General features: G+C 40.5%; 1 protein-coding gene and 1 long non-coding RNA gene across 2 annotated transcripts; one reads left to right on the top strand and one right to left on the bottom strand.

Annotated features, from left to right (window-relative positions):
• Positions 1–649: 649 nt before the first annotated feature.
• On the bottom strand, positions 650–1531 carry LOC144520477 (uncharacterized). Its single transcript, XR_013502229.1, has 2 exons — positions 1379–1531; positions 650–883 (listed from the first exon to the last, which is right to left on the bottom strand). It is a non-coding gene; the product is annotated as an uncharacterized LOC144520477 (long non-coding RNA).
• A 488-nt stretch (positions 1532–2019) lies between these two features.
• On the top strand, positions 2020–19187 carry LOC144520172 (tumor necrosis factor receptor superfamily member 14-like; the record flags this gene model as incomplete). Its single annotated transcript, XM_078253838.1, has 7 exons — positions 2020–2983; positions 13874–13967; positions 14121–14243; positions 14405–14560; positions 18678–18768; positions 18871–19058; positions 19171–19187. Coding segments are annotated over exons 1-7 (708 nt in total), but the record flags the coding sequence as incomplete, so codon positions are not given.
• Between the last annotated feature and the right edge of the window lie 4 nt (positions 19188–19191).

The raw sequence follows: 19191 nt of genomic DNA, 5'->3' as shown, positions 1-19191 counted from the left end.
CAACTAGACAGGCCTGCTTGGTTCTTTCGGGGAATGATTGTAAAGATTTATAAGGAATATGTTTACAGCATTTCCTCTCTAACTGGGACGTTTCGGGACTGATTGGTGGGATTGCTGTGGACCAAGTACACACGGAGATACACTGGTAAGAGCTAAGGGGTTTAACCATGTAACAAGCTAATTTAAATAGCTCACATTACTGTATTGTGTCAACAGTTAACTTCATTTAATATTTTATGTGGCGTTCCTTCCCGAGATTATTTTGCAGAGCCACCGTCGCTAGCGTCCCGGAGCTTAGCACCGCCCCAAGACGATTGTGATTGGTTTAAAGAAATGCAAACAAACCAGAGCATTTTTTCTACCATCCCAGAATGCATCTGTGGTGTATGTGAGACTACATGGTAGCTGACGATGTGACTGAAACAAGATGGTCCAAATCAAAGTTGGCAGCTTTTTTGTTCTCTAAGAGATGGTTCCGATCTCCTAGTAGTTTCCTGCAAAGTGGACTACACAGGGTATTTAGTTATTTTAAAAATGCTTTTAAACCGAACTGTGTAGGTAAGAACTGAACGGTTCATCACTTCCCCGGAAGTTGACAAGCAAGATTACCCATTAGTCATTGCGCCTCGCTGGAATGACGCTGTACATCTTGTAAATTAATCAATTCCCATTTATTCACAAGTTACGTACATTTTAATAGACTTCATTCATTTTATAGTTCAGTAATGCTTTCAGTTTTTGATACAATATTTTAGTTCAGTAGTGCAACATTTTCACACAAGCAGCACAAGTTTCTGTGTCTGGCTACTTTGTGAGCAGACCCTACTTGAGAGCGAAGAGTTGAGCAGCTGATCAGAAGAGAAGTGAGGAGCTTCTGTGGTCCCTGATGTCGGCAGCCAAGGTGAGAAAAGAGGCACACATGAACAAGTTCATACTTGGAGTTCATTGTCTTAACAGTGCTCAGGACCAACAATCAATAAAGTCTGCATGTATAATTACATGAAGATGCTGCAAGGCACCACATAACAACGTTGACAGAGACATTCCTTCACAGCTATCCAATAAATGAAGAGCCTTGAGCCGTCACATACTAAGTCCGTGCTCCAAGCTGTTATTTTGTTTTAAAAATTGATTGTTGACATTTTTGAAGAAGACAGTTAAAAATACATAATTATTATTATATACAATACAATATTTCTTTGTTTCAAGTCCCCAAAATATAATCTTTCACAAGCTTTTCATATTTCAGGAAAAAACGACTCATTCCAGTCTCTTCTCTTCTCAGACAGTTCATTACGGTTATTTCCCCTGAACTTTGGTGTTCTCATTTAAAATTAAAGCTATACCTATAATCTCAAAGTCAACCCAATAAACTAACCATTTAGGCTGATATATTGTCCTGGTTGACAGCTGCTGTGTTTCTGTGCTTCCACACAGTCGTCCTCTATAGTGTACAAACAGTAGAATCCCTCCAGTGGTTCACAAACTGTATCTGAGGTAGCCGTACATGACGTCTTGATCTTTAAACCAAAACCTGTCAACACATAAAGATGTTACATATATGTATTTAGTCTCTTCTACTATAGAGCTTCATGCTAAAATAGTCCCATTTATGAAAACAGAGAATAAAAGTCTTAGCTAATACCAACATTTAATATCTTAACTGCAAAAAGACTTGATCATGTCAACTTCTATTTACTTGTGAAAAGAGGATTTTATGAAAAAATAGTCTTCACTGGTCTCACAGTATTTCATAACACATGAGGTCTTTGTTTCTGCGTGCAGTCTGTAATTCTGCAGTGCAGTAAACTCTTCAAAATGACTTTCTGCCTTTTTAGTTTTCAGTTCTTACTTGCTTGCTGTAATAAGATTGTTTTACCAGCAATGATGCAACTGTCAAATGTTTTCTCAACATCATTGTATACGGCAGGATCTAAGTTTCTATGGACTGAAGACATCTCTCAGATTTGGGAGGAAGAGAGACGCAAATCCAAAAGCAGGAACACCATCTGGAAACAAAACAAAGGACAACACAAGCAGAACTTGGCACAAATAGTTTTAGTCCTGACATGTATATGTATTGACCATCCATTGTTTTAGCTGATTTGTAAAAGATCAATACGTGTTTAGTTATCTAATATGGTGTGGGACTATTTTCCACTCTCTTGACCCTCTGATGGACCAAGTCACACAGTTCTCTCCTCAGGATTTAACCACCGATAAATAAACAGAGACATTTTTAGAACACCACTTGGATCCTGGCACGTTGTCTTTGCAGTCTTCTGTGCAGTATTAAAGTCCCGCCCAATCGCGAGTCAATCATGATGTTTCACCCTTAACTTGTTCAAACTTATCAAGAAAATGAACACTGGAACAAACATCAGCATGATCAGAACTACCTACAATTAAAGAAACCATATTTTTTGATCCTGGATACTTTTGGCCCATGTTCCATCCATTTACATGGAGGGGGTGGGGGGACGACACAATGTGGGACGTATGGATCTGTTAACTAAGCTGTGTAAATAGTGGAAGTAAAGCAAGAGCTGGCTTCAATAAAACCTGAGAAATGCTTTTAAAAAAAAGTTTAAAGTACTTTAGATTAATGTGTGTATTCTGTTTAGGAGGTGTGACTGTATCTGTGAAATATTTCTACTTGAATTGTCCAACATTGAGTAGTTATGTAATATTCTTTATATGTGTCCCCCCCCCCCTCAGTTACAGTATGTTGCAAATGAGGTGTAAAATCGAGATATGGCAGCAAAGTCCAACAACAGTTCAAGCTGCATTACAGCAGGTCTCTGCTGTGTGTAGTGTAATCTCTACATGGTTGTCTTCTTTTTGTTTCCAGATGATGTTCCTGTTTTGGATTTGACGTCTCTCTTCCTCCCAAATCTGAGAGAGATGTCTTCAGTCCATAGAAACTTAGATCCTGCCGTATACAATGATGTTAAGAAAACATTTGACAGTTACATCATTGCTGGTAAAACAATCTTATTACAGCAAGCTTTTATTATAATTCATACATCATATTGCTCCTCTCCAACATTTCTTTTTCTTTGTTCTATTATAATTATCTCTCGAAAAAAAACAAAATTAAACTGGATATACACACACACACACACACACACACACACACACACACATACACACACACACACACATTTTTTTTGCTCTGATATTCTTTAATGTACTTTATTTCGATACTTCAACCTGTATTTTTTTACTATGGTTATCCTTCACTGACGTGTTATTTCCTATATTGGATGTGTTCTAAATAAAGATTTAAAAAAGAAAAAGAAAAAAAACGGCCTACACATCACTGCTGATTGGTTGAAAGAGTTTTTTGGCAGCTTGCCAACGGGTTGAGGGAAGAGGAAAGTTAAGACGACGACATATTTAAAGAGAACAACATTATAAACGAGAATATTGAGCCACTAATGAAACTCAGGTGAGTCTCGATATTTTCTATAAAGATGGTCATCACTTCTGATGCCAGTTGTTGTTATGGTTACTGCTAGATATGTTCTGGATTATCGGCCAGTCGACCACAAGTTAAAGTGAAAGTAAAAGTCCTTTAGGAGCGGTCTAGTCTCTTTATATTACATGGAAAGATACACCTGGAACAAAAAACAGCAGAATGAATCCGCTTCAACTGAAGAAATCTTGAATTAATAAACATTACGTCGAAATTCAGTCCGTATGGTAGGCTAGGTTACAGAGCCATAGAGATAGTAATGTCTTTCTCTATCACTCTGGTGACGTAAACTAAGGGTGACGTCGTCTAGCGGGAGCGCGCACATCTAAAGCGACACCTGCCGTACTGTAATGAAGGAAACGTATTGTTTAATAAGTCTATATGGCTGGATCCTAGGTCAGTGGGGTTAATTGTGGTCAAGTTGCAGATATGGGGACTCGAGTCTGAGACTCGGACTCGAGTCGCACTTAAGCTGACTTCACGACAAGACAACACGTGAGTTATCAGATAGAATGGTCTTAGCCTGCCTGATTGTTGCCTGAACAAAAAGCTCCTGCAGGTTGAGAGGTGCAGGTGTTCCCATCAGTTTTTAAGTACATATTAACAATCAAAAGCAATTTTTCCCAGTGTATTTTGATTGGGAATCAAATGAATGCAAAGAAAGTTACTTCTAACTATACTATATATATATATATATATAACGATATTTTACAGACCCCAAATAACTCTTAAGTCTGCGCAAAAAGTGGAGACGCTGATGAGTTCTGGCACAGACATTTGTTCCATGTGTGCGCCAACTCAGGTCATTATCAATATAAACTCCTAGATATTTAAAGGACACCTGCTTGATGTCATAACCATGGATGGTCACAGGGCTCTGATCTCCAGCTGATCTGGGGTCTACCAGCATTTCCACAGTTTTGCTTGTGTTAATATGAAGTTGGTGTGAAAAAAAATATTAGTGATACCACCTGATTAAAATGGGATTTACATTTAACTGAACTAATTTCCTAAGCATGATATGTGGCTGGATTGAGTTAAAGGCAGAACTAAAATCAACAAAAAGCATATGCAACAGGACTTTCAAGGTGCTTTAGAGTGAGGTGTATTATTGTTGATATGGCATCACTTGTACTACGATTTTTTTGTGGAAGCAAATTGGTGTTTATCTAACATTTGTTCCACATCTGTATGGAGTTTCTCTATCATAAGCTTCTCCATTGATTTAAAAACATTAGAGGTAATGGCCACCGGTCGATAATCATGGTTCTCCTGGGGACATGCCTTTTTGGGTACTGGAATAATAATAGATTTTTTACGGGTTTACTACGCCAACCCGTAGTGGGTACAGAACATCTGGAGCTGCCGGTTGTGGTGCTCTGTCACGTCAGCGCTAGCTGGTGGTGCAGTTACCCCCAGAATAGGTGACTGTGGGTACAGAGCACCGCTGCTGCGGTCGTGGTGCACATGGCTCTGTTCTGAATGTGAGAGATGGCCACGCCCCCTGATTTGCATATAAGAACTGGAAATAAATAGAGAGGGAAATAAATAAATGTGGCATTAGGAAATAAAAGTACCTTGAAATAATTAAAAGTAAAACCTTTTAATATATTTTTGTACCTGATTCATTTTTATATGAATATTTACATTTATTTATTTATGTATTTATTGCCCCATTTATTTATTTCATGATGTATTTCAAAGGCTTATTTATTTATTCATTTATTTATGTATTTATTCATTTATTTAATATTGAATAAAACAGCATTCCATAATAACAGTTATAGTTAGAGTCAATACAGAAAGATATGTAGGCAGTGATTGATTCAGTGGCACTGTCAGTGTCTGCATCCTTGAACAAGATATCCCAGTCTGTGCAGAGGAAGCATCCCTTCAGCTCCTTCATTTTGTCACTGGACCTTCACAGACTGGATTCCCCGTTTGCTGGACTTAAAAACTGAGCGATATGTGGGGAGCAGCTGGATAACATTATGGTCAGAGTTATTCAGGGGAGGTCTGGCTCTGGCTGTGTAGGCATCCTTGATATTGCCATAGCATTTATCGAGGATGTTGTTGTTTCTAGTGTTACACTTAACATATTGATGAAAGCCAGGTCAAGTTTTATTCAGGCTGCAGTGTTTAAAATCGCCAAGTATCAGCATGGGAGCGTCAGGTTTGTTTTGTAGATGGCGATGGACACAGTCTGTGATTGCCTTAGCTGCTTAAGGATCGTGGGTTGCAGAGAAGCATGGGTGGTAGCGGTAGCTTGGTGGCTCCTCGGATGCGCTGTTCGAGGCCGCCTCTCCTACCCCGCTTTCCTGGCCTTCCCGTCTCGACGGAGGCCCGGTCCATGATGTTGTCGTAGCTCCCCAGGCACATCGTGGAGCAGATCAGGCGGCAGTAGCACTCCGCTGTCCTGCAGTCCCAGCAGCTCAGACCGGCTGTACATTAGAAGGCCGCTGCTGCTGATGGACCCGTCAGCAGAGCTCTGAACAACTTGGCCAGACAGGATTAGCCACGCCAGTGCTAGTGGTCCATTCTCTTCCAATTCACTTCGCACACACGCAGCATACAGTTCACAACACAAGTTATATCCAGCAAATTTGCACACTGAGTCCGCCGATACCAGATAAACTTAGCACAAAAAAGTAAGGAGGAAATTTGTGTTTGGTAGATTATTTCTCTCTGGTAACAATTCTTTTTGGCAATAAATCTTATACCGTTGGAAAGCCTGTTTAGTTCCCTTTCACATGGTGCCCCATTTTTAAGGAACATGCCTTGTTCTGTCCGCTCCTTGTTCCGCTGCCGAGCTGCTCTCATTTGCAGATTAAGGTATTTTCGTGCAGCTCAGACTTCTGCTTTATTTCCAGATCTGATTCCTGTTGATGCATTCCCTAATGCCTTTTTGTGATATAGGGTTTGTTATTAGGATATCGTTTAACAGTTTTTCTGGGGTATAACATATGGAATGCCATTTTATTCAATATTAAATAAATTAATAAATAAATAAATATGGCTTTGAAATACATCATGAAATAAATAAATGAGAATAATTACATAAATAATTAAATAAATGTATATATTCATATATCAGTTAGTTAAATAAGTATATTAAAATGTTTTACTTTTAATTATTTCATTGTACTTTTATTTCATAATAAATAATTATTTCATATACATCAACCCGTAGTGGGTACAGAGCATCTGGAGCTGCCGGTTGTGGTGCTCTGTCACGTCAGCACTAGCTGGTGGTGCAGTTACCCCCAGAATAGGTGACTGTGGGTACAGAGCACCGCTGCTGCGGTCGTGGTGCACATGGCTCTGTTCTGAATGTGAGAGATGGCCACGCCCCCTGATTTGCATATAAGAACTGGAAATAAATAAATGTGGCATTAGGAAATAAAAGTCCACTGAAATAAATAAACGTGGACTTATGAAATAAAAGTACCATGAAATAATTAAAAGTAAAACCTTTTAATATATTTTTGTAACTGATTCATTTTTATATGAATATTTACATTTATTTATTTATGTATTTATTGCCCCATTTATTTATTTCATGATGTATTTCAAAGGCATATTTATTTATGTATTTATTCATTTATTTAATATTGAATAAAACGGCATTCCATAATAACAGAGTCAATACAGAAAGATATGTAGGCAGTGATTGATTCAGTGGCACTGTCAGTGTCTGCATCCTTGAACAAGATATCCCAGTCTGTGCAGAGGAAGCATCCCTTCAGCTCCTTCATTTTGTCACTGGACCTTCACAGACTGGATTCCCCGTTTGCTGGACTTAAAAACTGAGCGATATGTGTGGAGCAGCTGGATAACATTATGGTCAGAGTTATTCAGGGGAGGTCTGGCTCTGGCTGTGTAGGCATCCTTGATATTGCCATAGCATTTATCGAGGATGTTGTTGTTTCTAGTGTTACACTTAACATATTGATGAAAGCCAGGTCAAGTTTTATTCAGGCTGCAGTGTTTAAAATCGCCAAGTATCAGCATGGGAGCGTCAGGTTTGTTTTGTAGATGGCGATGGACACAGTCTGTGATTGCCTTAGCTGCTTAAGGATCGTGGGTTGCAGAGAAGCATGGGTGGTAGCGGTAGCTTGGTGGCTCCTCGGATGCGCTGTTCGAGGCCGCCTCTCCTACCCCGTTTCCTGGCCTTCCCGTCTCGACGGAGGCCCGGTCCATGATGTTGTCGTAGCTCCCCAGGCACATCGTGGAGCAGATCAGGCGGCAGTAGCACTCCGCTGTCCTGCAGTCCCAGCAGCTCAGACCGGCTGTACATTAGAAGGCCGCTGCTGCTGATGGACCCGTCAGCAGAGCTCTGAACAACTTGGCCAGACAGGATTAGCCACGCCAGTGCTAGTGGTTCCATTCTCTTCCAATTCACTTCGCACACACGCAGCATACAGTTCACAACACAAGTTATATCCAGCAAATTTGCACACTGAGTCCGCCGATACCAGATAAACTTAGCACAAAAAGTAAGGAGGAAATTTGTGTTTGGTAGATTATTTCTCTGTGGTAACAATTCTTTTTGGCAATAAATCTTATACCGTTGGAAAGCCTGTTTAGTTCCCTTTCACATGGTGCCCCATTTTTAAGGAACATGCATTTGTGGGATGAGCAGCAGGGCTGAGTATGTGGGTTGCGCCCATGAAAAATTTGCCAAATCTTCTCTGCCAATGCCAAACACCTTATTCTTCCATTGACTCGTTTGGTGTTTGGTGGATTGGATGATTGAAGTTTGAAGAAACACAGACATATTGGCAATTTAACAATTTATTCATTTCACAAACAGGAGCCTCAGTAGCGTGTGGAAGAACCATACACAGCCACAACAGCCTGGCACCTCCTCCTCATGCTGGTCACACAAATCCCATTCTTCACTCAGTGTGTGTGTGTGCATCATCAACAATGCAATTATCAGACACACAGTAATAAAAAAGAGACTAATAATAAATCTGATTATCTCACATAGTCGTGGTTGATGCCATTCCCGTCTCCATCTTCTTGACTGCTCCATTTGTGTGTCAGAGCAGCCCTGTTCTGATCCTGAATGTGCTGTTTTGTGAGGATCACAGCTGGAGAATGATTGTCAGAGCAAAATGTGTAATCGTCACTGCTGTTTTTTGCGAAGGACTTAACACAGTACGATACCAGTTTTTGTCGATCGGGGTTTTTCTCCCTGATGTGTTTAGTGAAGGGAAAACTCCTGTTTTTCCTCAACTGTTATTGAGATAGCACAGAAAACGCCATTCTGTCAGGCTGGTCTCAATCTTCCTTCCTCGTAAGTGACTAACCAGTGGTCTGTTCGTCGCTTGTTGCAGGCCGTAGAAAAACCTGTTCTCTCTCTCCTGGATCTGGGACTTTCCTACAGTGTGATGCGTGGACCCACGTAGCTCTCTCAGCGACCTTCACTGCGGTGTGTGTGACCAAGAGAATCTGGAATGGTCCTTGCCACCGTTTGGACTGCCAGTTCTTCCTTCTGAAATCTTTCAGGACCACGAAATCCCCGGGCTGAAGCTCATGTAGTGGTCCTTCAGCTGGTTTAGGCAGGCCTGCAGAAACCTGGGTTCTGATGGCAGAAAGAGTAGGAGAGAGTAGCGTGCAGTAACTTAACATACCATGTTCGCACAGGGCCGTGTTTGGAAGGAGGGGCCTTTGGGGCCTCTGTCCCTACCTGGGGTGGGTGCCCAAATAAAATTTCAAATGGACTGAGATTAGAACGGACTCTTTTACGCATTCGCATATACATCAGAACCAGAGGAAGTGCTTTTGTCCAAGGGAGACCTGTGTCTGTACAGCATTTAGCTAGTTTTGCTTTTAGTGTACCATTTTCTTGCTCAATGGTGCCCCTGCTCTGCGGATGGTAACTGCAATGCGTTCTGATGTCTATGCCAATATACAAACTTATCTGTGTTATGGCTGAGTTTACAAAATGAGCTCCGTCGTCACTGGACAGGCGACTCGGTAATCCCCATCTGGGAATAATCTCTGTCATTAGAGCTTTTGCCACCACTGAAGCTGTTTGTTTTGAGGCGGGGAAAACTTCTACCCATTTTGACCATAAATCTACCATAGTCAGAGCATATTTTTTCCCTTCGGATGGTGTTAGCTCAACAAAATCCATCATCACATGCTCAAATGGTCTCGTGGGTGGTGGATGTGCAGCCTGTTGTGCTACTTTCACTCCTCTACCTACGTTGTGTTGTGCACATATGATACAAGCTTTACAAAAAATGTCTGCAAATGTTGTGAAACCCTTGTGTACCATGTCTGTGTTATCTGTGACAACATACTCCCTTTTGAGACATGGTCATACCCATGTGTCAATTTAGCAAAATGTGAGAAAAAGTGTCGAGGACCTAGCCAGATACCAGTTTTAAAGGTGCACCCTGCAGCTTTCCACTGCTGTCTTTCCTGAGGTGTTGTGTGTGTTTACAAGGCAACTACAGAATCAGGGAGTGAGAAATGTTCAAGGCCCTGTGTGTCTGTAGCCAAAGTATCAGCATGAGATAAGGGCAGGGGGCAACGAACATGCTTATATAGCCGCTAAAGCAGCTGCACGTTGCCCCTAGAGACAACATCTGTTGTTCCAGTGTGTACACAGCATTTGCAGACGGCTATGGCTCTCCTTCCTCCTGTGTAGGCATGAGAGAGGCGGGGGTAGGTGTAGTGTAGTGTGTGTGTGTGTGTGTGTGTGTGTGTGTGTGTGTGTGTGTGTGTGTGTTGTGTCAGCTGACTAGCATTCTTTTCTTATCTGTCTTGTCTAATGAAAACATTTTGTCATGTCACTCCAGACATCATTACTCACTCCCACCAGCGGTGTAACTTCAGTACTCATTCAGCTACAGACCTTGAAAATACTGGCTTTAGCATTGTTGTCAGAAAACATAGTATTTAAACTTAGCATGTTTCCTTAATATCTGATGACCTATTGTGGTCATTTTTGGATTTGATACAGTAAATATATTACATATTGCACCTGTTAAAAGTAGAGATGGCCCGATACCATTTTTTGCTTCCCGATACCGATTCTGATACCTGAACTTGTGTATCGGCCGATACCGAGTACCGATACCAGTGTGTCATATATTTTATTATGTTTTAACAACTGTATAACTACATAACCCTGTATGGATGTGATGATTTCTGTGTGTTCTTTGTTGTCGGTCTGGTTCAGGTTAAACTCTTTGTGAAACATGAACAAACACAAACAATGAATGCTACAGAACTTTCTTTTATTCTCCAGTTTGACAGTCAGTTATAACGGAAAAAGAACATAAATAAACTACTTTTAACGTAGATTTTCTTTAGGGCTTTATTAGTGGTATCGGATCGATGCATAAACTCCAGTACTTCCCGATACCAATACCAGCGTTTTAGGCAGTATATGAGCCGATACCGATACTGGAACCGATACTGGAACATCTCTATTTAAAAGAAACCATGTGAGAGGTTTAGAGGAAATGTCTCCTCAGTGGAACTGAAAATAACTCATAGAAATCTGAGGCATTGGACTAACCAACAACAACAAGCCACTTCTTTTTGTAAGAGGTCACAAACCAAACAGTTTAAACCCCTGGTTTAATTTGCAGTGACCAGTCAATAGACAGATCCCCAGTGAATTGTAGAAGACCTAGAGAATACAACTGTGGTTATTCATTTCAAGCTTCTCTGAAAGTTTCTTCTCTCATCACACCTTGGCTCCTCTGTGGCATCACTCCTCCCCCCCATTTGCAGTGAGGTGTAAAATCGAGATATGGCAGCAAAGTCCAACAACAGTTCAAGCTGCATTACAGCAGGTCTCTGCTGTGTGTAGTGTAATCTCTACATGGTTGTCTTCTTTTTGTTTCCAGATGGTGTTCCTGTTTTGGATTTGACGTCTCTCTTCCTCCCAAATCTGAGGGAGATGTCTTCAGTCCATAGAAACTTCGATGCTGCCGTATACAATGATGTTAAGAAAACATTTTACAGTTACATCATTGCTGGTAAAACAATCTTATTACAGCAAGCTTTTATTATAATTCATACATCATATTGCTCTCTCCACCATTTCTTTCTTTCTTTATAACCTCTTTGTTCTTTATAATTCTCTCACTCACTCTCTCACACAAACACACACACACACACACACACACACACACACACACACACACACACACACACACACACAGTAAAGGAAGATAAGATAGACTTTATTAATCCCACGCTGGGGAAATTCCTGTGCTACAGCAGCTCAAAAGAAGAAGAAACAATTACACACATCAGAATAACACAAATACACATTAAGTAGACATAGGAGAAAAAATATATACATAAAGTATAAGAAATAGAAAAAAATAGAATTACTGGCTACTGCATAAAGATTGCAGACGCAACCACAGAGTCCTAAAATGTTTTTAGCAGAGTCCTGCACACACCAAAGGACCTCAGCCTCCTCAGCAGGTGGAGACGGCTTTGGCCCTTTTTGTACAGGACGTCTGTGTTTTTGGACCAGTCCAGTTTATTGTTGAGGTGAACACCCAGATATTTGTACGTCTCCACCATCTCGATGTCGACACCCTGGATGTTCACCGGTGTAGTACCAGGTGGCCTCCTGCGAAAGTAAACCACCATCTCCTTTGTCTTGCTGGTGTTGATGTGAAGGTGGTTTGACTCACACCAGTTGACAAAGTCCCAGATGACCTCCCAGTATTCCTGATCATTCTACTCTGACACCCTCCCAACGATGGCAGTATCCTCAGAGCACTTCTGCATGTGACAGCATGTGCCTGAAGTCAGCTGTATACAGGAAGAAATACAAAAATAAACTGAACCGGCGGTTACGGAAGGCTTGTATCATGTGGACGCGTAGACAGTGTTGTCGTCATTACTTAGAATTCCTCGTGGGGCCGACAGAAACTACGCACTATAGCTTTAAGTCCTATTCAACTTTTGGAGAAAAGCAACCCGACGTCACCCTGTGGTTGACGATCATGTAACCAGAGATCAGACTCGTTAACATTACTGTAAACAGGAAACATCACTGTCTCTATCGCTGCAACAAAAAAGTTTGAAATACTATGCAGGTAATAATAATAATAATAATAATAATAATAATAATAATAATATTAATACATTTTATTTGTAGAGCACTTTTCATTGACAAATCAATTCCAAAGTGCGACAGGAGAAAAACAGGGTGCAAAGCAAAGAAATAAAAGCAAGGCAAGGCAGCTTTATTTGTATAGCACATTTCAGCAACAGGGCAATTCATAGTGCTTTACATAAGAACGATTACAAAAAAACAAAAAAAATGCAAAACAGATGAAATACGAGATTAAACGTTACAGTGCAGTATAAGAAATGAAACATTGAAGAGCAGTTCAAAACAGTTAAACATTTAAAAGCAGATAAAATACGAGATTACTTTGTTTGCCACCCATTCTGGCGTGGAAAAAGTACTTTTATTATGAATCTTTGTTTCTATATTTGGAAAGGAAAAACTTTGCAAAACCCTTTTGGTTGAATTCACACTTTGTTGTAATTAGATTTTGATTAGTGATCTCATGTCAACCAGTTGAAATTCACACTTTGTTGTAATTAGTGATCTTATTTCATTTCAACCTTAAACCATTTACTATTCATAAAAGGCTGGTTTCTTAGTAAAACCCACACAGTGAAATCTGGAACCATAAAAGTAAAATAATACACAATAATAATAAAAAAAAAAAAAAAAGATAAACAATAACTTGCTAAAAAAAGGTTTTTAGACCCTTGTTGAAAGAGTCGGTGGTTTGTGGAGCTCTCAGGTGGTCTGGGAGGGAATTCCACAGGCAAGGAGCGGCTGAGCAGAAAGCCTGATCCCCCATGGTGCCGAGTTTGGTCCTGTGGGGGTGAAGAAGGACTTTGTTTCTAGAGCGGAGGTTACGTGAGGAGGTTTGTGGTGTGAGTAGCTCTTTAAGTAGGGAGGGGCATTACCATGGATGCACTGATGGGTGAGTAGGGAGACTTTGAACTCAATCCTGTATAAGACAGGAAGCCAGTGGAGTGAGTGAAGGATGGGTGTGATATGGTTGTACTTTCGTATCTTCATTAGGATCCTAGCTGCACTGTTTTGGATGTGTTGTAATTTTTGAAGCCTCTTGCTTGCGAAACACAAGCACTTAACTGCCCATGAGTTTGTGTAACAATAGACGACTGTGTCCTGCAACAACAAAGGAAAGTCCCTTCAACTCTTGCTTCATCTCTTTTCTTTTTCTCTGCTGCTTTCCGTGCTGCCTTCACGTGCAGTCGGAAATTTAGACAGACTTCTATCACAGTTCATTTCAACAGCTTCTATCAATGAATTTGGTCTGCAGTATGTGTTGTATGTTCTAACCAGGCTTCTCTTCACAGATAGTCGTGCTCAGTGTCTTCAGTGGATATACCCTCACATGTCACCGAACAGAGTATCAGAACGGGGATCAGTGCTGTCCTAGGTGTCCTGCTGGTAAGATCTGATTGAATGTTCACTAGCGCCACGGAGGGAAGCCAAACACCTGCCCCCACACTGCCATGACACAGAGCTGCATTTACATTAGCAAAGTATCCCTTTTATTAGAAACGTTATATTGCATGAAATTGTTGGTTTTCTTTTCAACAGGAAGTCGTGTTAGAAAACATTGCAAAGAGTTTGGTACTTCCTGTTTGAATTGCGATGAGGGAACATTCATGGATAAGCCTACAGGACTTACAGAATGTTTATCCTGTGTACGCTGTGATTCAGGTAGATTTCTGTTTATGTTTCCTAATTGTAAGTAGAAACATATGAAACTAAATATTGATTTTTGAGCATGTAGCTCTGTAGTAGATTAGACAAAATAAAAGTTAAGTATCTTCATATACAAGTAAAGTATCTTCGTATGTAACCTCTTTATGTGTTGACAGGATCTGGTTTAAAGATCAAGACTGCATGTACGACTACATCAAATGCAGTTTGTGAACCATTGGAGGGATTCTACTGTAAGGAGCATTCATTAAACAGCTGTACGGAAGCACAGAAACACAGAAGCTGTCAACCAGGACAATATATCAGCCAAAAAGGTTAGTTCCTCGTGCTGAATTTAGGATTATATGTATAGTTTTAAGTTTTAAATGAGAACACCAAACTTCAGTGAAAATGACCTCATGAACTTAAAGCAACACTAGAGAACTTTTCCCGCTTCGGTCCCCCTACAGGTTGAAAGTGGAATTGTCCCATAATGTCTCATTCAAACTACAGATCAGCTACCCGATCTGGCAAACTTGCATAGTGTGGTTATAGCCGGTAGAGAGCCGCAAAGCGAATGCATAAGTGCTGTTCACCCTGTTATGAGTTGATGAACCACGGAAACAATTTTGGAAACATTATTTTAAAGTGCCCATATTATGCTCATTTTCAGGTTCATAGTTGTATTTTAAAGTTGTACCAGAATAGGTTTACATGGTTTAATTTTCAAAAAACACCATATTTTGTTGTACTGCACAGCTCTCTCTCACTGCTGCAGATCCTCTTTTCAGCTGGTCTCTGTTTTCGTGAGACCTCTTTTCTTCTTCTTCTTCTTCTTCTTCTTCTTCTTCTTCTGTACTATCTTTGATTGCACATGCGCAGTAGCTCAGATGTAGATCATGTCAGCTAGCTAGCTCCATAGACAGTAAAAGAAAGGCTGTTTCTCCACCTTCAGTCAGTTACAAGGCAGGATTAGCTAGGAGACTTCTAAATGAGGGCGCACATGGAAGTAGTTCTTTTGTAGATTATGGTGAACTTGTTTGTGTTGTAGCAGTGCTTTGCTATTGAGAATGAGGTAGCATGCTAGCGTTAGCATTAGCGTTAGCATGCTTTTTCATAATATGGGCACTTTAAGTTACAAAAAGTTCTCTAGTGTTGCTTTAAATGTCCCATATTGTAAAACAAGTGAGATACCATGTATTTTTTTAATTATTAAGCAGGTCGAGGTGATGTATAAATATGAGTAAAGCAAAAAAAAAACACTAATTCGTGGCCGGGTTGGTTCAGTGGTGGAGCACTGGTGTACTGAGAGGTTTGTGCCTCGACGCAGAGGTCCAGGGTTCAAGTCCGACCTGTGGCGATTTCCTGCATGTCTTCCCCCTCTCTCTCCCCTTTCTCACCTAGCTGTCCTGTCACAAAATTAAAGGCATAAAAGCCCAAAAATAATCGTAAATTCAGAAACTGTGCCTTTAAACCAGCAATCGGGACTTTTGTATGGTTGTGATATCACAACTATTACTACTACAGGCAAAGTCCCTCCCTTTCTGATTTGTCAATTTAAAAGACAATTTTGCTTTCCACCAGAACGGAAGGGACTTTGCCTTTCTATCAAAAGGAAGTGCTGTTACAGTGCTGTTACAGTCATTCCCTGGCTGCAATAAATGCAGGTATATTCAGACAGACAGTATGATATTGATCTTCCTCCAGTCGTTTGCTGATCACCTATCACCAGTGTTGGGTGTAACACAACTACTTTTTTGGGTAAAAAGTAGTGTAACACGCTACTACTGAAAATTTGGTAACGAAACGTAGTTCCTTTTTCAATTCGGCGCAACGTTACTTTTCCCAGGGACAGATTTGACAGCGACACTGCCTTCTCAGCTGCGCGGTCAAAAGCTCCTCAAAAGCTTTGTGGCTTTTTGCTGGACGGCGCTCTGAGCCAGGCAGACACAAATCACAGATGGATGCATGGAGATGGCCTCATACATACATGCAGCGGACCGCTGTGGACTGCGGACACGCAAGGATTTCCAGAAAAGAGGCTGCATGTGTCTACGACAATGCACGGACCATCGTGGCTGCGCGACCGGTACAAGTCGATACAGACATTACATAGTATACACTAACACCGTGTAACGCCGATGACCTGCTGATGTGCATTTAACCCGCGCTGGACTCGTTCATAATGAATCAGCCGTCACTCTGTGAGGAGAGAATCCAGTCTGCAGTGTAGTTCAGACACTTCACTGATAAACCATAGATTGGCTTTATGGTCGAAGATAGTTTTTGTATAATTAACTTCAGTCTCTGCCAGAGACTCCTGCTCTTAAAAGTAACGAGTAAAGTAAAAAGTTATTTCCATAGGGGGTAACTAAGTAAAGTAACAGATTACTTTTTTAAGAAGTAACGAGTAACGAGCAAACACTACTTTTTAAAAGTAACTTCCCCAACACTACCTATCACATGACTGACACTCTGTACTTAGATTCCTTTGTCAACATCTGAACCGCCTCATGACAACTTAGCAAACTCCATCAGCTGATGAAGGTCATGAGATGTATGGTGGGATCTTTTTTTTTTCATGTTCAGTAATGAAGCAGGCCCAACCGTAGAATAGTATTTGTGCAACTGTGAAGCAGGCCTTCAGGGGAATGAGTTGTTTTTACTGAAACATAAAAGGTTATGAAAGATTATATTTTTGGACTTGAAACAAAGAAATGTCATGACAGGTCTGATTAGATTAGATAAAAAGATATATATATATATATACACACACACACACACAGTTGTGTTAAAAAAATAATAGCAGTCCAACATCACTAACTTCATAAATCAAATCTTTTGGTAGAAGTGATATTTCTACATGGCAAATAATTTACTAGTAAGTGTTGTAGAGTCATAGAAAACCAACAGACCCACCAGTCATGACATGCATGCTGCTCATTCTGTGTAATTGAATCTGTAATTGAAATGGGCATGTTCAAAATAATAGCAGTGTTGTGTTCAGTTAGTGAGGTGATTGATTCTGTGAAGAAACAGGTGTCAGTTATGGCCCATATTTAAGGAAGGAAGGAAGGAAGCAAATGTTGTGCATGCTGGTTATAGTGCATTTCACACTGAAATACTCAGCAAAATGGGTCGGTCCAGACATTGCTCTGAGGAACAGCAGACTTTAGTTAAAAAGTTGATTGGAGAGGGGAAAACATATAAAGAAGTGCAGAAAATTATAGGCTGCTCAGCCAAAATGATTTCAAATGCCTTGAAATGGCATCCAAAGCCTGAACGACGTGGGAAAAAACGGTCAACTACCATTCGAATGGATCGAAGAATAGCCAAAATGGCAAAGGCTCAACCAATGATCAGCTCCAGGAAAATCAAAGAAGACTTAAAGTTACCTGTGAGTACTGTTACGATCAGAAGAAGGCTATGTGAAGCAAAACTATCAGCTAGAAGCCCCCGCAAAGTCCCATTGCTGAAAAAAAGACATGTACTGAATAGGTTGAAATTTGCCAAAGGACACATTGACTGGCCAAAGGAGAAATGAGGCAACATTCTGTGGACTGATGAGAGCAAAATTGTTCTTTTTTGGGTCTAGGGGGCCGCAGACAGTTTGTCCGACGACCCCCATGCACTGAATTCAAGCCACAGTACACTGTGAAGACAGTAAAGCATGGTGGTGCAAAAATCATGTCATGGGGATGTTTCTCATACTGTTGTGTTGGGCCTATTTATCACATACCAGGGATCATGGATCAGTTTCAATACATCAAAATACTTGAAGAGGTCATGTTGCCTTATGCTGAAGAGGAAATGCCTTTGAAATGGGTCTTTCAACAAGACAGTGACCCAAAACACACCAGTAAGCGAGCAAAGATTGATGTTATGGAGTGGCCAGCCCAATCCCCAGACCTCAATCCCATAAAAACTTGTGGGGTGACATCAAAAATGCTGTTTCTGAGGCAAAACCCAGTAATGCAGAGGAATTGTGGAATGTAGTTCAATGGTCCTGGGCTGGAATACCTGTTCACAGGTGCCAGAAGTTGGTCGACTCCATGCAACACAGATGTGAAGCAGTTCTCAGAAAGAATGGTTATGCAACTAAATATTAGTGCAGTGATTCAAAGCAAAGCAAACCCTGGAGACATTTTTCAGTTCATACAGTAAATGTTTGAAGAAAAATGCAAATACAGCCTAATGTTCCTTTTTCTTCACTTTCTGTAAAGGTATAACACAAACTTGATCAATTTTGGTCATGTTTTGATTTGGAATTGAATGTGCAGTGTTCCCAATGCATTGATATTATGGAATGAAAAGCTATTCTAAGGATTTTGAGCATTATTCACTTTTTTAAACACACTGTTATTATTCTGAACACAAGTGTGTGTGTGTGTGTGTGTGTGTGTGTGTGTGTGTGTGTGTGTGTGTGTGTGTATATAAAATTTGTATTTGTAGGAACAGCATTAAAGGACACTGAGTGCTCTGACTGCAGCTATGGAACATTTTCCGATGGGACATTATTGACATCGTGTCAGCCACACACACAGTAAGTGAAGCTTCAGATCAGACATGGACACACCTGAACTCTTCCAACAGCAGCATGGTTCCCTACACATGTTCCTGTCAAAATGTCCCTCTATCATTCCAGATGTGAAGCATTGAGTCTTCAGCTGATAAAACCAGGAAGTTCTTCAACGGATGCTGAATGTGGAGAACAAAGTTCAGGAACTGTGATCGGCACCGTTGTGGGGGTGCTTGTGACCTGTTTAGTGGTGACTGGAATATTTCTGCTTGTCGTGTTGATTCTCAGAAAGAAGGGACGATGTGAATACACAGGTATGATTGGCGTTTAGACAATTAAAACATTTATGTTGTTAATACATAATATAATTGTCAGATCATTATGTTGTTGATTGAGGTGCTTTTCATTGGTAATGTTTTATTACAGTAAAAAGGAATGCAGACAATC

Source organism: Sander vitreus, chromosome 7 (genome assembly GCF_031162955.1).
Source record: "Sander vitreus isolate 19-12246 chromosome 7, sanVit1, whole genome shotgun sequence".
NCBI lineage: Eukaryota > Metazoa > Chordata > Actinopteri > Perciformes > Percidae > Sander > Sander vitreus.
This window is presented reverse-complemented; position numbering and strand designations above follow the sequence as displayed.